At 40.3% G+C, this 14,060-nt stretch overlaps 1 protein-coding gene across 3 annotated transcripts in view; it reads left to right on the forward strand.

Moving 5' to 3' along the window:
- The window catches only part of Ppargc1a (PPARG coactivator 1 alpha), a 641,385-nt gene that overhangs the window by 547,169 nt on the left and 80,156 nt on the right, over positions 1-14,060 (forward strand). For all 3 annotated transcript variants that reach the window (XM_036200661.1, XM_036200660.1, XM_036200662.1), the window contains one exon: positions 3,878-4,057. In XM_036200661.1, coding sequence (XP_036056554.1) covers positions 3,878-4,057 — 180 coding nt within the window. The remainder of the gene's footprint in view (positions 1-3,877; positions 4,058-14,060) is intronic.

Consider the following 14,060-nt stretch of genomic DNA (forward strand, 5'->3'; position numbering starts at 1 on the left):
GGTGCTTCCTCCCGGTAGCGGGGGCACGTAGGGTAAGGGGGAGGGTCAAGTGCCACACGTGATTTGATTAAATAAGATGTCCGTGTGGTGCGGCGATACACATCTAAAGTGAAAATGATTTGGCGAGGCCGCCTGCGAATGCATTTTTCCTATCTAGCCAGGCGTGTCCTGGATTCTTAACTCTTTGCTAGGTTTGCAGATATTGGCTTTATTTGCCTTCCCCTGGCTTTGGCAGATCATATTTGCGGGTTATAATTATTCTTATCTTGTTGTGATTTCTTGGTAAGGCGGAATAGATATGGATAATTCATGTGTCCTGTGGCTATTGGGAATCTGAGTTCTAAGTGGCTTCAAAGTCCTAAGTGTTGAAGTAGCCAGAGTATCCCGTGGGTGGTTGTCTGGCTGGCACTGTGGGTCGCCTCCATCCACTTTCATTTTTGCGGCTTGTGTGTTCCTAATGCTTGCTCAGAGATTGAAGAGCTGATCTAAAGGAAATGAGGTAGATTTGCCTCCTTGGTCAGATTTCCTGCAGTTTGCAAATAAGCTTCCCAGCCATTTACAACTACCGCTTTAAGTTTGTTTGTTTGTTTGCTTGTTTGCTTTTCTCAAGGAGGAGGGGATTGGGGCTCAGTGTCCAGCCTCAGATTGGGTCTTGGGTTAGCTGAGACTGGCTAGTCACTGCTGCACAGTACACAGCCAGCTGCTAGAAACCTGTGCCTTCGTGGCCGTGGCTCTGGGAATCACCCCTGCTTGTCAAAATATTAAAGCAGCAGGTAGCGTGGGCAGCTTTCATTTTTTGAATCATTAATGTTTGCTGTCATCTTAAAACCTATTATGCCCTTTCACACATAATGACAGGACAGTGCATTGGTTAATAAAAGCCCAAATCACCAGAGCTACCCAGAGTCCCCGGTGTTTCACAGCTTAATGGAGGTGATGTACAATAAGGTTACTAAGATTGATAGAGACAGTTCACATGACACACTTCACCAAGATTGTCATTTTTTACTGCCTCTCTCTCCATCCCTCCTCCCACCTCAACTAATGTTTTTATCAGAAGTTAAGATTCTGTTTTTATTAATATAATTAATGCTACGGAGTCCACTCTCTCTCTTCTTTCTCTCTCTTTAAAATTTACCATCAATGGCACCAAAACCTCTGAAAGGTTAATGGAGAATTATACTTAATTATAATGAATCATTATCATCCATGCAGTTAAGCTAATTTATTGTCTGCTCCTTAACTAAGGGAAAAGTCTGTTGGGGTGAAATAACGTACAATAATTAGCCTTTTGTGTTTAGTGACTGCCCAGTCTCTTAAATCTTATTGTAAAACTAAGGCTACAGTTGTGAAATAGCTGTCACAGTTGCAAAGTGGCAGCGGAATATGTATGTAATTTCGCAAGGCACACCTGTTACAGATGTATAGGGGAGCCATCAATACGAGCATGTCAGACAAGGACAGATCCTGGTCTCAGGCTGCTAAGTCTGGCAATGTCTGAGTCCGACGATGAATTGATAACAGGAACAGTTGCTTCTACGGATGTGTTTTAGATCAGTGGGATAATGCCACATTCAGAAGCATTGATTTGATCAGGGTGTCAACATTGGCAAAGCACAAACACAATTTTGAGCCATAAAGAATAGTCATGAACAGTGAGAGAGAGAGAAGTAGAGGGAAGGGGAGAGAGAGGGAGGGAGGGGAAACCCGAAGAAAAAAAGAGGAGACTAAAACAGCAGATTGATCTTTTCCATTCAGTAATAGTCAAAAGCTGTATTCATATACATATATATTCTTGGAAGTTATAGGGTCTTTAAACTAGTCTTGCTTAGAGAGAGTATTTAAAGAGACATGGCAAGAAGCTGTCTCCCAGCAAGTCAGTGTGACAGTTTACTATTCCAAAGCATGCCTTCTGTGCTCGGGACTGGATTAGTAGCCATAGGTAGATCAGGCTGTCCTCTGCTTCAGTTTTCATTTGGATACTCTCTTTGGTCCTGTGTGGTTTTCTGCACTGTTGACAAAGTTTTCCCTTGTCTCTGCACTGACGGTGTTGAGGAAGAGTTAAGGAAAAAGGGTTGTGTTCTGAAGATAAGTAATGTGGATAAGAATGGAGCCTTGGAAGTGTTACATGCAAAACAAAACACTAATATTGTACCGGACACAATCTACTCTTTTTAGCCCGGCTTTCACTTACAAACCTAGCCAGATTTTCTGACCTGTAGCTTTGGGCTGATTCAGATAATACAAAGATAAATCCAACAAGATGAGAAAGAAGACTTTTTTTGTTGTTGTTGTTATTGTTGAGGGTGGGGAGCTTTTTCTTGCCATGGCCATGTGCCTGCCTTTGGGGATCTTCTGGAGCCTAGTGGTCTTCTGGACAACTGCAATGCTATGCAGACTCTGTTCCCCCTTTCCTTATCTGCTGATTCCATCCCCCAGTACTTACTCCTCAATGTGTGGTTCCAGATCACACTGCTGCATATGACCTGGTAATACAGCCTGCCAGTGATGACAGAGGTGCTCCAGAAATCAAGTCTGCACGAAACTTACATTTTTCAAAATCTAAATGTCAAGGAAGTTCTTCAGCCTCATGTCCCATTGCTGCCTGGATGGGAACCACTAAATAGCTCTCTAGACCTTGGAAAGGAAAGGCAGAAGGACCTTGTTTCTTTCTGCATGTGAATACTTAAATTCAGGCAGATGGCTAGTGAGAGCATGAAGTTGTGGTGACTCTGCTATATATGAGGCCCCCATAGTAAGTGTTTTTGTGGCTCTTTATTAAATTAGCCAGTTGGCTCAATATTAAATTAGCCAGTTAAATGTAGGAGACCATCTCATTGGTAAGGGGTTCTGATTTCCTCAGAAGGCAATAGGTCGGGGACATGGGAAGACTTTCTGAATCTCAGAAAGAGGTTTAAAAAAGCTATATAAAATATCTCTCCTGATAAGTATTTAAAACTTTCAATATATTGGAATTGTCTCTTATCTCCATACAAATACCATTTTAAAATTCACAACAACTGTAGTTTTGACATACCTCAATAAAACACAAAATATAATAATCATGGTACAGTACTTTGGTATTTCCCTTTTAGGTGACAGGTGATCCCAGCCCCCTCCTCACCCCCAAACCTTGCAAAATATTCCCAGTGAAAGCAATAAAGGTCACACCAAAAAATAATATAAATTTTGTTCTTTAACTCAAGGAACTTCCATTTGACCTGTTAAGGATGAAGTCAGAGAACTCATAAAAAGTCAAGTGAGAGTAAATGATTTAAATAACAATTCAAGAGAGCCATAGATGAGTCAGAGGACTTGCATCATTAGTTGCTAAATGAATGATATGGATTATAATACTTAAAGGGAGTGGGCACGGAAGAAATTTTCCTAGTGTAATTCTTGAGTTCTGTTATCTCAGTGAGCACTTGTTCATAGGGATATGCATTATATCTGATGGTGATTCCAAGGTATGAATCCACTTGTATACTTCTCTCAAACCAGTCCTGTGATAAGGACAGGATAAAACCATGTGCATTGTTAACTATAAGAGGGTTTGAAACTCACTGAGTATAACTCTACTGGAGGTAGGAACGAATTCTGTTGGTTTCTAACTGGAAGACTCAAGGAGGCCTTCATGGAAACATAGTACTTAGTTTGGATCTGGGTTTAGAATTTGGATGGGGGAAATTAGACAAAATACTCCTGGGGAGCTAAACAAATAAAGAATGGAAGGTGTTTCCCCGGCGATTATAAAGCTCAGAGCCAGCTTTGGTGCTGTCGTTGAATTAACCAGACTTAATTCCTATCACATGCTACTGCTGTTTAGTGAATTCCTGCTGTTAATAACCATTGTTTTTTCTTTCGCTGCCTCCTGCAGTGTGCTGCTCTGGTTGGTGAGGACCAGCCTCTTTGCCCAGATCTTCCCGAACTTGACCTTTCTGAACTTGATGTGAATGACTTGGACACAGACAGCTTTCTGGGTGGACTGAAGTGGTGCAGTGACCAATCAGAAATCATATCCAACCAGTACAACAATGAGCCTGCAAACATATTTGAGGTAAGCATCTCCTCTGGAGAATTTAAATCTCGTCGACCTTGGCGTGAGCCGAACCGGCACTTTGTTGCCAGTAGGCAATTTGTCCAGTCCATCGCAGCTAGAGAATTTCTATGTTATAGAAACACCATGGTTGTTACATTATGGAAAATGGTGCTTTTTAGAATGAAGGTGCTAAGGCCTGACAGCAGAGTGTGTTAAACTGTGTTGAAATACAAGGGGTTGTGAAAGCTTTGGGGACAAGGAAGAAAAAGCGTCAAGTTGTTGACTCCCCTTTGTTCCCACAGAAAGGGACTTCACAGCAAATGGTGCCTAAAATGAATAAATACAGAATAAGGCATTTCTTTTCACTAAGGGGTTAATGTCTATTTCCGTTTGTTTTACCTTGTAGGTGAATAGTTTTGATTATTACTATTATATTATTGCTTCATACCCCTAATTTTCTCGCATGATGGAAAATTTCTAAACTCAAAAAAAATCTAGTATGTACTTATAAATTAGTCAAAATTCATTTACCTTTCAGTAGTGAGAATTACCTCCCAGACTCTAGACGCCTATTATGAGCCTACCCTATAATAAAGAATGTTAATCTACTCCTATTAAAGTGTTACTCAGAGAAACAAGGTTCACTCTCACAAGATTGGGACTTATTTACCTGAAAATAAATCATTTCTTATAGTGATAAGCATTCAGTGAGTACTGTGACGAGTGAATTGGGTGCAAATTGCCAAGTCAACTAATTTTCAGCATCAAAATCAGCATCCGTACCACCATCATCTAACAGCTTCCGAGTCCCTCTGTGCCAGGCTGCACACAAAACTTCTGTTAGCCACTGGTCACTACATCACTGACTGTCTTCCCATTTAACCCAATTAAAATCTCTGTTCCTTAAGAGAGCACATTTTTATAGTAATTCAAATTTTATACCATCCAGTGCATTGGTGGTACTGAATAAGTGATTGTTGAATAAATTCATGATAAAAGTGATAATTGTTGATAAGCAATAATTAGCAACAATGATGGCTATCACTCCCGCTTTCTGAATGACTTCACACATACACATCCTTCAAAACAACCTTTTGTTTTCACATATTATTCCATATATATGTGTATATATGTATACATTTTCATTTTACATATGCAGGCACTGAGTTCCAAAGAAAGTTAAGTGATTTCACCAAAATCATACAGTTGGCAAATAAAGACCTAACGTTGAATTTCTAAATTTATCTGATTTCAAAGTCTATATCATTGATAAAAATAGGGAGACAGTGATTCTTGGGTGACAGCCATCTTTTACAAAGATGTATCAAGCTGCTTCTTTGCTCAATATACTTAAAAATAGAACAGAATGTCTCCCTTTTGTGTTGGCCTGTGTGGAGGCACTGGGTAGTTGGTGAATTGAGGTGCTTGCCAGTTCTACAGAGAGCTAAGTTTCTGTAACATGCCTGGGACATTACCTGGGTCTTAGGAGACTACTTCAGGTGGGGGACTAAGGGCTAGGGAGTATGCAAAGTGGAGGGAACACCAAGAGTTTGTGGTTGGTTATACTTTCCCAGGCTTCTCAGATGGGTCTTAGAAAGTTCACATAAGGACATAGCTGGCTAGAACTGGTAAAATGAACATTCCTCATCCAGTACACTTGTCAGGTTACAGGCCCATTCTAAGTCATGCAGCATTAAATAAACAGTTCTTTTCAAACATGTCCATCTCTATAGACCTCTTATCTCAAGATCAGCTATGGCTGTTCCATATTGGGTGAATGCCACACATTTTGTAGATGATGGTTCTGGGATAACTGAAAGGTGGGGGTAGATAATGTGGTAATCATTACCTCCCAGGAAGGCTGATTTCAGAACTTTCCCCATGACCTTATGTCCCCATATTTTATGTTGTAGAATCTGTGGGGGTACTTCTCATTTATAGCTTCAGGAGTTTTGGCTCAGCAGCCAGTCGGTTATCTATATATAGATGCTTAATCTATGCTACAACACTCTTTTTGTTTCCCTATATAACTTCCTACACTGATAGAATTGTTTGCAATGCTTTAAAACACATGGTTCATTTAATTTAATCTCTCATTAGGTCATTTTAAACCAATGATTCTAAACCAAAGGCAATTTTGTACCCCCAAGGGATATTTGACAGTGTCTGGAGGAATGTTTGATTGCTAGGAGTAGATGACAAGGTGATACCACTGGTATTTAGAAGGGAGAGATTAGGAATGACGCTGAATACCTAAAATGTGCAGAGCAGTCCATGGCAAAAAAGAGCTGTTTGATTATAAATGCCTGGTGCTGAGCTTGAGAAGTCCTGGTTTTATTATTATTATTATTGTTGTTGTTGTTTGTTTGTTTGTTTTAATAACTTAAGATCCCCCTTATGAAATGCAAAAATTATTTGGTCAGATTGCTGAGATGAAACATAGTACAGTGTTGGATATATGAAGAATGAGACTCCAGATAAAATTATAGAGATGCCTGGACCCCAAGACTCATGCATTAGGTATTCTCCTAGTGACAGAGTATAAGAACATCTGTTTTGACAAAGGCTCACAGCAATCCTCTCTGATGTCACAGGATCTCTTCTTCTCTGACTAGGCAAAGGGTAAGGTCATATGTGGCAACCATGTCACCACCAGCAACAGCGTCATGAGCCCTGTCACCACAGTGTGCTGACTCCCTCATTCTTTGCCCTCTAGTGTTAAACTAACACACATCTCTCCCATGATGAGAAACAAAAGTGAGCATTAGTGAAATTCTAAAACTGAGTTGCTCCATATTCAGGGACAGAGTTCTCTTTGCCTGACTGTGGCCTTGTGTGACCTCTGCCAAAGTAGTTTTTCACAAGAGCAGTTTCCCAGGGCCACCCACTCCTATGGACTTTCCTCCTGTACTCCCCTTCTCCTGATCCTCAAATCCCTGCCTCATCACATTTGAGAAGGCCTTGGCCTTGAACAAGACAAACAGTCACGGCTCTGCCTGAGCTGATCTGTCAGTTGTGAGCATTATTACGTACCTCTGCCTCACAGGATAAAATAAGCTATCGAGAAGTTAACCATTTTTCCCTGACTCAAGTTGCAGATTGATGTCATGGCTGGAAACTAGCCATGGGGTTCTCAGTCGTAATCAAAGCAGAGAGTGAGATTTAGGCTGACATGATAGTACAGCAAAACCATCATGTGATGTTGAATGTTGGGAGTGTGGGGTATCCACTTCCTTCTGGCCTCTAGCATACATGTAAATCTTAAGTTTAGTTGTCACACAATGTCACAAACATAAAATAAGGGATGACAAAGAAAGAATGGAGTCAAAAGGCTCCATGGATAAGGTGGTTGCTGCACAAGCATGACAACCTGACTTTGGATTTTCAACACCCATGGCAGAAGGCAAGCCTGGTAGTACATGCCTGTAACACTGCATGGGAGGCAGAGACAAGAAGATCCCAGGAGCCTGCTGGCCAGTCAGGCCAGCCAACTGGTCAGCTCCAAGTTTACTGGGAGATTCTATGCCAAAACTAGGTGGCATATATATATACACACACAAATACCCTGTGCAAACGTACATATCTATACATACAACATAATGCAGTTCAACTCACAATTTGTAAAAGAATAAATTCTAAGTGTGACAAAAGCTGAGCTGATATACAATTGGTTGAATCACTGGACACAAATTAACTTGTGCTTGTTACACCTGCACTTGGATGTGCAAATCCTGGAGACCAGGTATAATTCAGAAGCCACTTTGAGGAACAGGGCATAGAGCCTGTAAGAACAGCTTCCAGTACCTGATCCGTGTGTAAGGAAAACAGGATGCTGTCTCTGAGCAAACTGGTAACAAGATTTATGTTTTAGAATATTGCAACATGACTTCCTTCCCTGGTTGCCTTTGTACATTGTTTGGTGGAGAATAAAGGAGTGCTTTTATGGCAGAGCATTGTATAAAGATGGGTGGTATGGGGTTTATTTAATTAGCACCCAGGCCTTCCTGGGTCACTGTGAGCCACCTTGTCTGTGCTTTATTTTAACACTCGACTTAATGCCTCCATGATACGAGTGAATGGACATCTTTCATTCATTCATCTGGTACTTCTGAATGCAGCTACTTGGCGTTCCTTAGAACACTGGCATGTGGAATGCAGTCTCTTGAGGTCACTGCTTACAATGTACTCAGAGGACAGCCTGTGCTAATGGAAGAACACTAAAAAGCTGTAGCCAGCACTCAGGTTTGGAAATGACTGCCACTTATGGTGAGGTTTGAGGTTCTGAACTAGTGTAGCCCAAGCATAAGTGGTGGCCCCTTGATGTCTGTGCGGAAGGTGTTCTCCTGTGCACTACCGAAGAAGTGTGGTGGAAGCTCTCAAAGTACTTGATCATCCTGATTGGAGTGTAGGTGACTTTATTTCTGGTGGTTTTCTATTTATATTCTAACATTTTCAATAATGATAATATATTATGTACATACTCAAAAAGCTAAAATAACTAATATTGGCAAATTCAGCAGACCCTTAGCATTACAAAAGGATCTGCTGATTGTCTTCACTGAAGGTTTCCCAGCTTAAAGGTGAGGAGAAAGTCAACACTTACAGAGCTAAAAAGGAAAGTTCTCTTTCCTTTGTAGGAAATTTAAATCTAGTTTGGGTGGCCAAATGTGGGAATGTGAAACAATTAGCCAACAATACAAGGCTATAGGTGTATATATGTGTACAAATGTATGTATACTTTTATATATTAACACATGAAAAATAATGTAGAACTGTATGGCCATGTATATACATATGTGTGCATAATGGGATTGACTAGCACATATAGGCAATGCATAAATGAATACACACACACACACACACACACACACACACACACACACATATATATATATATATATATATATATATATATATATATATATATATATATATAAAAGTAACTAGCAAACATTGCATGATTGTGTATGTAGGGGGAAAAGCCTGAGTTCAATTCTAGGACTTGAATTCCCACCAATCCCTAAACTCACCCTAAGCTCAGGACTCAAAACCCTCCAATCCATGAGATTGAAATCCCACCAATCCCTGGGCTTGTCTCAAGCTCAGGACTTGAAAACCCATCGATCTCAACCCTAGAAAACTCTGCCGCTAAGCAACCCTGTTCCTTGCCACTTTTCACTGGATTAGAGTCAACCACCCTCCTGTGTTTTTCCCAATAGATCTCTTGTTCGGAATTTGTTGTGTGGTGTGAATTTGTGGTAGTCCTTGGATACCAACCATCAGGATAACTTCTCCCTCAGATCTGTAACACTTAACAATTGTTACGTGTGTGTGTGTGTGTGTGTGTGTGTGTGTGTGTGTGTGTGTGTGTGTATGATTTCTAGCTAAGGAGAGTAGATTCCTCAAGGCTCCAGAGAATGAGAGAAAGGTTTTCAGGGATTAGGGCTGGAGGTGAAGAGTTTGGTTCACTCTAAATGAAATACAGTCTCATGGGAAGACATTGTGTAAGTTTAGATGTAGAATAGCTACACTGGTATGGGGGCTCACTTTGCATTGGGAAGTATTCACAAGTTTGCATGATAGAAACTAATGTCCCACAGGAGGCCAGTGTGATGGAGGTGGTATCAAAGAGAATTATGCTGGTAGATCTAAGAGGTAGAGGCAAAAAGAAAGTAACAGGAAGCCAGGCAGCCTGTGTGCTATACTAGGGCATGGGAGGGAGGTGGTTAGAGGGATGGGATCCAGGAAAAAGTTCAAAGAACCTTGAAGAAAAATTTCATCAGCCCTGATAATATGAGTTATATATAGAGGGAGGCGACAAGTACTGTTGACTTGAACACATTCCAAAGGAATCAGGTCTTCATGGATACCTCTCCTGATCACGTGATTGCTCACTGTTGCAAACTGAAGTACTTCCTTCAACTTGTAAATCATTTTATAAAGAGTGCTCCTTCTCCCTGTGGCTTCCCAGCGGACCATATTTACCCAAACCCACAAATTTATATGATGTCTGTTTTTAGTCTCTTGTCTTCTTGGAGGACATTTGTAGCTTCCCATGGTAATGAGTTCTTATCTCTAACTGTGACAGTGGCTAGGAAGACTATTCTATGAATGGTAAACCTCTTAGAATTTTAACCAAACAAAGTATGTAAGAATAAAATTTTACATTCATTTAACCATCAAGAGAATAAATTCTCCTTTGTTGTGTCGAAAGAGTAAATTCATTTACAATAATCACTTTTTAAAGATTTCTAGGATTCCCAATTTGCAATCAATAAATGCTTGCCATTTAAATTAAATTTATGGCCCACAACCAGATTTTTTGCCACACTTGGTAATGACACTTTCAGAGAGCATAGACTTCAAGTAAGAAAATAATAGCCATTTAAGTGGGGAGATAATTGGCTGTAACATAAGAACACTGAAGAATGTTGAAGCTCACAGAGACTTATGGAGTATTTTAAAAATTTATGTTGTACTTATCTTTGCATTTGTAGTCTACCACAAAATTCCAAATTCTGAGCATAAATCAGTTAGATGTTCATCTTGGAGGCTTACAAATCAGAAACCAACAATCTGATCCAGGCTGTTGCTGTTGCTGTTGCATTTTCAATGACTATTATCAGCTTATCATGCAGAGAGACCAAGTGGGGTTGGGTCTGTGTGTGCATGCTTGTGTGTGTGTGTGTGTGTGTGTGTGTGTGTGTGTGTGTGTGTGTGTGTTCATTTATGCACCTTAGGTAAACACAATTTTAGACTTCTTGGCTTGATAACATCTGGCTTATCTTAGGAACATCTGGTTTATCACCCTATTTTCTCCCTGCCATTATGCTGACCACTGGAAAAATATGGCTTAGGAGTTCTGCCCCACAGGGCTGTGTCTTTTGGCATCCACCCTTGCTAATAAATAGCAAGTCACAGGATGCAGGTTGCATGGCCAGGGGTCACTAGCACATACTTCCTCGGTCATGAATCTTGCTAATGAAAATGGTAGTTACCAGGGATGAGGCTGACTGCTCTTCATCATGAGAGCTGATACAGTTCCTAGCCTTTGTAGTCTGGAAAGTAAGAATCTATGTTTAATTAAGCACACTGATTATTTTTTGTCACTTACTCATTTTCTTTGGCAGCGCTTAAGATTGAATGTAGGGTCTCCTGAATTCAAGACATGCACTCTACCCACTTGAGCCCAATCCCCACCCTTAACTTTAGATAGTAGTAGTTATTTTATGGTTGTTTTATGATTTGGTAAGGGGGTTACAAGACATTTCATGTCAGATACACTCTGTGTGCTCTAGCTAGTACGTGAGCCATTTGTTTGTCTCAGTTTCCCAGAGTCTCGAGTTATTTAAAAATAAACATTCTTTTGCTTGGATATGTTTAGGGCTAAGAAAGAAAGAAAGAGAGAGGGGGGGGAGGGAGGGAGGGAGGAAGGAAGGAAGGAAGGAAGGAAGGAAGGAAGGAAGGAAGGAGAAAGTGGAGACCCAGATTCACAACACCCTGAAGTTGAATCAGGAAAGGAGTGACCAGCTGACTCTCTGGGTTACTTCAAAGCTATCCATCTAGGTTAAAGCAAACACTATTCTGGGTTCTGCATTGGGCAAACAGTCCTTGTGTTCAGCACCTGGGTGCTGTGTGGTAACCTCATACATATGCTGTCTATATTTGTCCGTGGACATGTAGCAATGTGCGCTGTCATAGAAGTGCAGCCCAGCAGATGGCTCACCTCAGCATGAGAGGAACACACAATGCAGTTACAAAGATGAACATCATCACACTGTTAAACCAAAAGCCAAATTGTTCCCACACAGTCCCTTGTCCCAGAATTCACATTTTTAACAAGGTTAATTCATCTGTATAATTATACACCTATTCTTTTAGCAATGAAAACTTTTATTGTGGGTTTAATAATATGAATTGCCTGTGATATGAAACAATTCTGGAAGGCTCAGTTTTATCTTCTTCCTTAAACTCTCAAGCCTCCTTTTAAGATTCTACCCTCTGAGGTTCAGATGGAAGGCAAAACAGAAGTCATTTTGCTGTCAAAGAGGCTTACTTGTAAGTAAGTAGCCAGGATGAGTGCAAGGGGAAGCCAAGAGAGAGCCACAGTGAGACATACAGGGCTTGCTTTTGGCAAGGGCACAATTTTTTTTTCAGAGCAAAAGTAACTTCTCATCCATAAAGCTATTTGTCCTGAAATGAGGATACTTCTATGCCTTCTCTGTCCCAAAAGGTTAGAATCATCACACAGTTTCAGGTCCTAAAATTAACACGGTGTATACCTGCCCTTCTCCATTACTACTGCAAATTATTCATTCATGGTTCACAACCAGATGGATTAATGAATTACCAGATCTGGGGGATATCTTGGCCTGACTTTTATACACAACTTTCTCTTTACCTCTCCCTTTAGTCTTGTGATTGAGGTTATCGCTTCTACAAGGTGAGCCTCTGTATCTCCCAGGAAATACCTTCTATAAACATCTTCTGCATTTCCCTATTCCTTCTCAACTCTTGCTCACAGGCAGCTGTGGCAGCCAGTGGGTTCGGCAGGGATGGGAGAGACTACTCAGTGGCCCAATCTTTGGTAACCCATGACCTTCCTGATGCCAAATATGCACAATTTTCCTTCCTCTGCTCAGCCTTGAGAGTGAGTTCTATGGGGGTCCTTGCTCAATGTGTGTAACTGGAGCTCTGAACTTTGTGGGAAAGCCTTAGAGCTATTTGCAAAGTGCTGGTGCTCAGTGAATACTAAATTACATGTAGGAAACAGTCTACAGTACCAGTTACACTTCATTTTTATTCTTGACACAGACACCTAAATCAGAGAACAGTAACATTTCAGAGATTATGCAAGCAGTTTGGGTATGTTCCAACACCATAATAGGATCAGAATTTTAAGGCCTTTTGTATTATTACCAATAGTCGCTTAGTTTCTACTGCAGTGTACTTTGTAGGGAATTACAGCTTTTACTAAAAAGATTAAAATGCTATTATGCAAATGATTGCAGTATGTTATTGTGTTTACAAATTAACATCCATGGCTCAACACACAAATTAACTAACTATTCTATCTTTGTTATTAAGGATTTAATAAAGTAACTGTTAATAAAAATGGGTAGCCTGGAACACTTAATAAGAAACAATTGTAATTTAACACAACTAGAGTCTGGTGTTTAATGTTCTAGGTGATATAATAGTAAAATCAAGTTGAGCAGAGGCTTTAGAAAAACCACCCTTGTGTGAATGGTGGAGATGTCTGCTTGAGATGCTGATGAGCAAGAACTAAATAGCTACAGGCTATAATATACAGTGGGCAACATATCAATAAATCTAAGCAAAGCACACAAAACATCTTCTATTAAAAAGTAGTTCATTGAAATGATAATTGCCCTCTGTTCCATGTCTGATATGTTCCACGCTCCCAGAGAATACTTACATTATTCTAAAATGGAGCTCAGAGCACATTTTGCTGTGGTGACTGGGACTTAGCTGCCGAATATCACTGTGTGATAAAAGAGGAAAAGGCGAGCCTCGGACTAAGATGGCTTTACAAACAGGCTGAAAATGGCTATTCCTGGCTGTTCATGAGAGATCATAAAAGCCAGCAGATAAGAGCCGCCAAGGTCCCTGAGAAATGAATGTGTGTGATTATGTTATCTCTCACTTTGGATTTACTGGATGGACCGACAGCACCTTCACTTTAACCCCACAGGAAAAGTAGAAAGAGATGCAGATTTTGGATAGTAAACTTTGTTGGGATGGCTTTAAATTCCAAAACAATATAATTTTTTTTGTATGAAAACGTCCTTATATAACTCAACACCAAATACAATGGCTTATATGTAATGAAAATTTATATTAAAGATGATCCTAAAATATCTTATTTTAAAGAAACATGGCTCAAGAGAGACCTAAGATTCCAATGTTTGAATCCCCTGATAGGTTTCATGATAAGAGGTAGGGGGTATTACTTAAAATCAAGCAAGCTAACAGAGAAGAGACCCAAGGACTCAAATTC

Source organism: Onychomys torridus, chromosome 10 (genome assembly GCF_903995425.1).
Source record: "Onychomys torridus chromosome 10, mOncTor1.1, whole genome shotgun sequence".
NCBI classification, from domain to species: Eukaryota; Metazoa; Chordata; class Mammalia; order Rodentia; family Cricetidae; genus Onychomys; species Onychomys torridus.